The sequence below is a fragment of the Dysidea avara genome, chromosome 4 (genome assembly GCF_963678975.1).
Source record: "Dysidea avara chromosome 4, odDysAvar1.4, whole genome shotgun sequence".
In the NCBI taxonomy this organism is placed as follows: domain Eukaryota; kingdom Metazoa; phylum Porifera; class Demospongiae; order Dictyoceratida; family Dysideidae; genus Dysidea; species Dysidea avara.
The window spans coordinates 42,646,275-42,655,308 of record NC_089275.1 but is presented as its reverse complement, the minus strand read 5'-3'; the positions used below and the strand labels follow the sequence as shown (position 1 = coordinate 42,655,308).

At 35.8% G+C, this 9,034-nt stretch overlaps 1 protein-coding gene across 1 annotated transcript; it reads left to right on the top strand.

Annotated features, from left to right (window-relative positions):
• Nucleotides 1-3,225: 3,225 nt before the first annotated feature.
• LOC136252230 (uncharacterized) lies at nt 3,226-7,210 on the top strand. Its single transcript, XM_066044625.1, has 2 exons — nt 3,226-5,170; nt 6,685-7,210. The coding sequence occupies exons 1-2, from the start codon at nt 4,176-4,178 to the stop codon at nt 6,977-6,979; spliced, it is 1,290 nt and encodes a 429-aa protein (XP_065900697.1). The 5' UTR covers nt 3,226-4,175; the 3' UTR covers nt 6,980-7,210.
• Nucleotides 7,211-9,034: the final 1,824 nt, after the last annotated feature.

The following is a 9,034-nucleotide window of genomic DNA, read 5'->3' as shown; positions in this document are numbered from 1 at the left end:
AGCAGTGTTTGCTGTGTCATCACCCTCTCCTCCCATAATCCCATCACTAAATCACTAATAATTATGGCACCACTTTTATTAGACATATTCAACAGTCTATGCTAGATGCCACAACAGAATCACCATCATAACATTTGCCAAGCTGTCATTCTACAATTAGATCGTACAAATGAAAATTACATTTTTTTGAAAATGTGCAGTGTTTTACCAATACTGAACTAATGTACATGTACTGTATAAACATAGATAAGAAGATAGGAATTGTCAGTCATGTGTGTATTAAATGCAAAGAATTTTTTATGTTTATACATGCTGTTAGGTAAAAGAAAAATATACAAGCAAGAACTCAAGTCTTGATAGGGTTAAGCAGTTGCAGCAAATCTTAATAAAGCTAAGAAGCAACATGGAACTCTTCCTGTGAGATTTTTGAAACTATTTTTTACAGGATCAGGAGCTGCTGGTAAGTCTAGTTTTGTTAACTTGCTGTTGAAGAAGAAAATCAGTGAAGATCATCACAGCACCAATATTGTTCACAGTAATCATGCTGTATCTTGTAAAATGGCTACTTTTCAAGGATCCGCTGACAGTGTCAGTTGGGTCGAACTTGGCTCTGATGTTGAAATCAGCTTTCTGAAATCAATTTTGCTTCCAACTGACACAGCACCGTCATCGCAAGCTCCTCACCCACCACAATCTCCTAAAAGCTCTGTTAAGCCTTCACCTACAGATATTCTAGTCAAGCAATCCTACAAACATCCTGTACAACAAGAAGTATCTTTAAAGCAATGGGTTGCTGGATTATTTGTGAAATCAGTTAAAAGTTCGAGTCTGTCTACTTTTCAAACCATTCTTAATTCAGCCTCCCAATCTACCTTCACACATCGACCAGGAGAAGTACTAAACATCATTACTTTGCTGGACACTGGAGGTCAACCACAATACATCCATTTGTTGCCCACAATCAATATTAACCCAACAGTAACTTTTGTTGTTCATGATTTATCCAAAAGCCTTGATGATCAAGTGTTGGTGGAGTACAGTCAACATGGCAAACACATGTTTACACCATATCATTTGAGCTACTCTAACCTTGATATGATCAAGTTGTTAATGTCATCTGCAAATGATGCACTGGAAAGATCACCTCTGAAAATTCCACATTTAGTACCAATTTCCAGCACAAACAATTCCTCTTACATTTGCTTGGTGGGTACTCATGCAGATAAAGTACCAAAACAAGTTAGAATGAAAACAGCAGATCGGTTAGCTGCTCTGGTAGACAAAACACATTGCAGCAAAGCTGCTGTGTGGCAGACTACAGAAGGAAGTGTTCTGTTTTCAGTAGACAATTCTACTGCTGGCTCGAAGCATAATGAAGATCCTGTAGCAAACATAATTCGAAATAGGATTGAAACTCTTGCAAGAGAAAAAGAAGTTTATGAGTTGCCAATAACTTGGATGTTATTGGAACTGGAAATTAGGCAGGCTTGTCTAAAAAGCAGAAGTCATACATATCAGTTGATGATTGTTTTGCACTTGCCAATACAACTGGTTTAATTTCTGATAAAGAAGAAGTCAGGTGTGTGTTATTGTACCACCACCTGTTGGGTGTACTGATATACTTTGCAGAAGTTCCAGGATTGTGTGATTATGTCATTACTGACCACCAGTGGTGGTTTGATAAACTGAGTAGCATCATATGTGTCACTTTTCAACAAGCTTCTCTCAACCGTCACAATTTTCATAAACTAAAATATGAAGGTCTGTTTTCGAATGATCTACTTCAGCACATTGAATGGGAAGAAGACATCAAAGAAGAATTCTTTTTGTCTTTGCTTGTCCACATGAGGATCATTGCTCCTGTAATTGTAGAGGAGAAGAAAGAGGAATACTTCATACCTTTTGTTTTACCTACTTTTACTGTGCAGCAAAGAGATGAAATTCTTCTTCACTATGGACAACTTCTAGGACAGCCGTTGTTAGTTCAGTTTCATTCTGGTCTCCTACCAAGAGGATTCTTCTGTTCTCTAATAGTTGAACTACTACAACATTCACCTAAAGGCTGGCACCCTCATTTCTCTCATGATGGTGTACACCACACCTTCAGTAATTTGATCACATTCAGTTTACCTGATGGTTATTCCTGGTCATTGTTTGATAAAGTGTCTTATCTTGAAGTGCAGATGAGGCACATTGATAACGATAGTCCATCCAACATCCACATAAAGGCTTCTTACAATTATCTGGTATATGTTCTTACAGAAGTTTGTATTCACTTAAATTTTGATTATGAAAGATTGCAGTATGGATTTTTGTGTCAGTGTGGTAAAAGTACTGAAGATCATATTGCTGTTTTGCCAGAAACATTTACGTCTGATACAGTGTATGCCCAATGTAGCATAAACAGTGTGTCCCATATAAAACTGGAAGCTTCACAATTAATGTGGTTTGTATATAATGAAAACTATCCACCAGCTGAAAGTGGTAAGCAAATTGGTAACTTTGTATATACGTAATATAATTATTTTAATCTCGTGATTGGTATTGTTAGAAAAAAATGTACAACATATTATAGCTATCTGTACACGTATAGCCTGTATATTCTTGTACAAGGGAAGGATTGTGTGTACAAGGGAAGGATTGTGTGTACAAGGGAAGGATTGTGTAGTTGGTCATGCACTATATACACATGGAGCATTGCAAAGAGCAGTGAACTGTAGTCATAATTACCTGCTTGTACACAGGATCAACTGATGATGTGGCTCCGTTGACTGGTGTCAAGACAACTGATCAACCAGCTATCAAAAGTAGGTGATGTACTGAGGTGTACAAAATGCATATGATGGATATTATATACATGTACATGTAATTCAGTGTAGCTAGTGTAAATTTTATTTAGTAATTATCATTATGTTACTGTACATTTGATATTTACCATTATTGCATGCACTGTGATTTAATCAAGACCTACCAATGTCTATACTTTACAGCAAACCCACTGCGATTCTCCTATAGGTATTTAGCTATATATGTTTATTATTTTGGAGAACCGTGACCAAAATAATATTTGGCTTTGGTTTTAGCATCACATTACCCAGTCAATCTGATGGCAATCATACATTTGAAGACCTCAGTGGAAAAAGGGGATAAGTGACATTTTTACCATTTTTCTACTCTGTTGTGCGAAACAAACTTCAAGTATCAGAGAACATCTATACAAAATTTCGTGAGCAAACTCAATCGATAAGGTAATAAATTTTTACGTAAAACGCATGGTATCACGTGAGCAAAAATTTCAAACGAGTTAAGATGGCGTCCGTAAGTTTGTCTAGACAGCGCGGAAGGAAACGTTTGCGCTTCGAATCCGAGTGGAAAAGGAAGAAAATAAAGTTATCGAAAGATAGTGGAAAGACCTACCAAACGTATTGTGGTGCGCTTCAGCCTTTGAAAACTATAAGGGATTTAACGTGCAGGTGCCAGTATCAATGCGGTCGGAAGTTGGACGAAGAAGAGCGACAAAGATTGTTTACTGAGTTTTACGAGCTGGGCGCTCATGATGAACAAAATAAGTACCTGTTCGGTTTACTTAGCAAGGAGGAAGTAAAGAGGCACACGCGAAATGAAAGCGCGACAACACGCCGGACAAATACTATTGTTTATCATGTTGGATTGAAGGATGGTACGAGTGTGCAAGAAATCATTTTGTGACCTCTTTGCTATTGGAAAACGTCGAGTAGAAAATCTTACGGAGAAAGTCTTAAGTGGAGTTTTAATAGCTAGAGATCAACGAGGGAGGCATTTAAATCGTCCGCATGCAATTCAGGAAGAATGGAAGGCCAAAGTGCGTGAGCACATCAATTCCATTCCACGAAGAGAGAGTCATTATTCATTCACAAGAAACAAAGGAAAGGAATTCCTCCCAGCAGAGCTTAGTATTTCTCGCATGTATGATATGTATCTGGACAAATATGAACCACAAGCTAAAGATTCTGAATCAAAGCCACATGAAAGTCACTTTATTGAGTATCCTACGTACTTTGTTGCTTACCAGTATACACACTTCTTTTTTGCTATAGGTTAAAGAGTGGCTTTATCGAAAAATCTTTAATGAAGAGTTTAATCTGGGATTTGGATTCCCACGCTCTGACACTTGTGAAATCTGTGATCAGCTACATATGGCAGCCCGAAATGCGATGTCTAACCAAGAAAGGGAATGTCTTCAAAAGGAACTAGCAACTCACCAAGAAACGGCAGGTCAAGGGTACCAATCATTACACAAGGACAAAGAAGCTGTAAAAAAAGCAAGTAATAGTACGATAATCACATTTGATATGATGCAAAATCTGCCAGTGCCTACTCTCACTCATAACTCTATGTTTTATTTACGTCAGTTATGGGAATACAACTTCGGTGTTCATGACTGTACAACTGATTCTGCTACAATGTATATGTGGAGTGAACTAGTTGCCAAGAGAGGAGCCGATGAAATTTGTTCTTGTCTAATGCAGTACATATCCAATCTCCCACTTCAAGTGAAGAAGCTTACTTGTTACTCAGACAGTTGTTTTGGGCAAAACAAAAACTTTGAAATGATATGCTTCTGGAATTGGCAAATAGTGCAGGGTCGCTTTAGCCAAATCGACCACAAATTCCTCGTCAGAGGCCACACCTACCTTCCAAATGACCGTGACTTTAGTCACATTGAGAAGAAAAAGGACACAGCTGTGGTATACATACCTACTCACTGGGAAGAGTTGGTTCGGAAGGTTTGTCGTCAGAAACCCTATACAGTGAAAAGTATGGTCGGATCTGAATTTAAAGATTTTTCAGATCTGGTAGAACAGCATACACGCAGGCGAAAAGATAGTAACAAAAAGGACGTATTGATCAGTAAGGCAAGATGGATGAACTTTGGGCAGGGTGTTGATCAACATGGAAGGGAGGTAAAACACCTCAATGAGGTGTGGCTTCGCTACTCATATAGCTTAGACGAATCTTGGAGTAAAGTAAGCCTTCTTAAAGGAAGGAAGAAAATTCCACCTGCTACTTCTATATCCTTACCTATTAAGTATCCAAATGGACACTCCATTTTAAAAACAAAAGTCCAGGACCTGAAGAAGATGATTCCTTACCTCCCGGAGGAACATAAGCAATTTTACATTGATCTTAGGTAGTGTTGTTTTAGTTCTAAGGAACTAGAACTAAATCTAGTTTTAGTACAGCAATTTAATTCTAGTTCTAGTACACTAGAACTAAACTAAAATTGTGGTCTATTTTAGTTCTAAAACTAAACTAAAATTCTTTCAAGTTTTGGTTCAAAAACTTGAAAGAATTAACAAAAACCTTTAAAACTTTTAGTTCAAGAACTAGAGCTAACTAAAAGGTTTCTCAAGCAATCCTACATAAAAGGGTGTTGTACACTATAACCACTTAACATTTTTCTTTGAAGATGGTGATGCCTGAAAATGCCTGCAAATGCTACCATAAACATTGTCAGAGGAGGTTGGACATGCACACATGAGTGCATACATTTTGTATTGAAAGTTTAACCAAGCGTCCACGAAAGTTTTCACAAATACCATTCGAGAGTGCACTTCAAGTTTAGTCTATTCAGCCGATCAACCCCACTACTCCAGGCACGTAAATTTCTCTTGAAATCTACAGGATCATGTGTGTAAGCATTCGCTGGGTGGAATCCATGTGTAATACTATAGGAACGCCTTATGTACGTGTATTTAAACACAATGATTGTCAAAGAAAGCAATGTGCATGCTAACAAAGCCTCTCAGAGTATTGAAAAAGAAGAGCGGACGCCACTAGTTTGGCCTTAAAGAGAATTAGAAACTCACACACCCGCCTTACAATAAGAATTTGCTGTTCATCTTAAGAAGCACAAGGTAACATGATGTGGATATTGCTAAACATTTCTTCTATCACTTACTCCTTGTCATATATAAGAATTATGCAATTAACAGAAATAAATTTCAGAAGTGCTTGTATCGTGTCCAACCTCCTCTGAAACATTGCTTAATTCTGCCTATTTAGGTTATTTAAGCTCAGTTCTAATAGAGCATTTGTTCATTTGTGCACAATGGTAAGTGGAAATAGTGCTGAACATCAAAACACCAAATCTAAAGTTTCTGTAAGTTTAGGGGGTGCTACCAAGGTTAGTATATGTGAAGATATCTAACACTAAAACTAATACTAACTAAATTACAGAAATATGGGGTATCAGAACTAATACTAACTAAAACTTTAGTGGAATTGGGGCACTAGAACTAATACTAACTAAAACTTTAGTGGAATTGGGGTACTAGAACTAAAACTATGACAGAATTGGAGAACTAGAACTAAACTAAAATGAATTTGCTGTACTAAAACAACACTAATCTTAGGGAACAATCAGATTCTGAAGACTCTGACGCTTGACATAAAAGGATCCATAGTTCATGTTGTATTTGCATATATATGTGTAAATGATTATGTACACATTCTATACTCATGTGTAAGTAATTTTACCAAGTTTAATGATCGTACAAAAATAAAAAGAAAAATGGCACATATTTAAAGATTTAAATCCATTTTTCTCAAAAGTAACTTAATGTTACTTATCCCCTTTTTCCACTGAGGTCTTCATTTAATACTTCACTGTTGTGAAATGTATTATAATATAATGCAACATAGGACCAGCAATGAGGCACTACATGAGGTGGTGATTCCCAGAATAGCAGCTGACTGGAGTTTGGTGGCTGATTATTTGGAGTATGAGGTGGAGGATAAAAAGTTGATTAGAGAGAAGTGTCACCATGATCCACTGAAATGTTGTGTGGAACTTTTGGAAAATTGGCTATCCACTAACAAAGGTGCTTCCCCTAAATCTTGGTCCAAGTTGATTGAGATTCTCAGACAGATCAAAATTCTTACATCAATAACAGAAATAATTGTGCAAGATTTGGCTAAAGCAGGAGTTTTTGTGTAGGAATGTACACCATTTTATGATGACACAAACACAAGTGCTCAAACAATTACACATGCACACACAACATACACTTGCACATGCATGCAACAAACTGTAGAGAGGAGAGACTGAAGTAGGGAAGAGTGTAATTGGAGAAATGCAGTTAAGTTTTGTAGTTACACGTAGCTATGAATTTATTATACATAAACTTTTTTAAAGTTCAGGCAGCAGAATTTCACTTCATAGCACTCTCTAGAGGAAAATTGCATTAATGTAATTTGCTTTTTTTCTGTATTGAAATAAAATTTTCATATGCAAAACTTGTATGTAAATTTCTTGCATGAAATTTGTACACAAAATTGAACTGCTCTAATAGAGCAGCCATCCACGTAATCATGCAAAAACATTTTTACAGGAAAATTTTATCATAAAATCTCTTTTGCATGAAAGTAAAGCAAACTATGGTACTTATTGTTATCCACATGTGTCCAATTTATGAATGTGAAAGGCCACTACCTTGTTTTAGAGTAACAGTCAATTGTGATGCTATGTTGTTGCTCAATGCATATGCTAACAAAGTTTCAAGTCAATAGCTCATTTTAACCTAAAGTTATTATTAGATATGTAAGTTTGGTCTTTGTGGAAAACTACGTTTTGTAAATCCAGTTACATAATCAGCTTTACAATTCACTATAGCATGGACTGTGTGGCTGCTGTAATAAACCGCTATTGAATAGATATAAGCTGAGCAATTGATAGTTGATCAAGGATTTGAGATTTTTATTTACAAAACAAAAGCTGCATGCACTGGTTGAAATGTTTCACTGTGATAATAATACAATATTTCAACTATATATTCAAAATCATGCATAACTGAAAACTACGTATATGCATGTGGTGGTACAATTGAATGTATACATTAAACAAGACACACAGTATAGTTGTGCATGTATATGTGTATTATCATTAGGCAAATATTATGCCACACTATTGTAAGTATTAATTAAGCTTGAGTGTCTATTATGCTTTTTATTTTACCCATTATGCTTTTTAGATATTCCTACAAAAATTAGTCTAGCTATTATATTTTATGCTTTCCCTTTTCCAAATATACCTCAAATGTAAACCCTACAGAACTAAAACTGTTGCATAAATTCAAAATTTCACAAACAGTATTTTGTACCTGACAACATCTAGCTGCTATGCAAATTTGATTTATTGCTGGTAACTTTACCAAATTGAATCTTTAGCATTACCACTACAATATAGTTCATTCTTTTTTTTAATTTTACCATTAATAAAGATTGGTATGTTCAATAGGCAATTTTATGACATACTTCTACAAAATAATATACTATTATTCCTGAGATGGTGCCTATTATTCTAATATCATGCCAGCTTTATGCTTGATGCTTTTTCCTATAGTACAGTATGTACAAGTTGAGCTGGATACTGAAAAGCAGCTAAAAATTAAGTGTTTTTTTCTCAAGAGAGAAAACATTTCAGCCAAACAGATGATTAATGGTGACAGCAATGGTGTCAACAACAGACATGTATAGTTTGGCTCCATTACAAGTTCGGGAAAGGCTGTAATGGACATGACACTTTTATAGCTTCCCCATATGAAATGTATGGCGAAAATTTTGATTTATAATGTCAGCTAGACATTTGAACGAAAAGATTTTGAAATATTTTTAGTGGGTCAAGGAGTACTACAAATGTGCCAAATATCAAGATCATAATAATAATTTATTATATAATTGCATCTATGAGTTATTAAATGTTTATGAGGATCCAGCTCAATGCATACATACTATACCTCTTATGCCAAAAATTATGCTGGCATAATACACTTAGGCCTGAGTCAAATATGCTTAAATTTTTTTGCCCAAAATACTTTCTGGAATTTCCCAAAATCTTCACCTATATGCTCTTCAGTGTTTCCATTGTGCTTACATTATGCTCTTAGAATAGCAACATTTCTTATTATCTTGTAACATATTAATCAGTGAATGCTCTATTAGAGTATTTTGCTATGTACAGTGCAGTTTGCAGTTTTCACTGATTGCTCTGTTA

What these genes read in the sequence shown, in the direction of transcription:
- LOC136252230 (XM_066044625.1), top strand. Translation starts at nt 4,176, where the DNA reads ATGGCAGCCCGAAATGCGATGTCTAACCAAGAAAGGGAATGTCTTCAA. An exon ending in CAATTTTACATTGATCTTAG is followed by an intron (nt 5,171 to 6,684) that starts GTAGTGTTGTTT and finishes AATGCAACATAG; the next exon opens with GACCAGCAATGAGGCACTAC.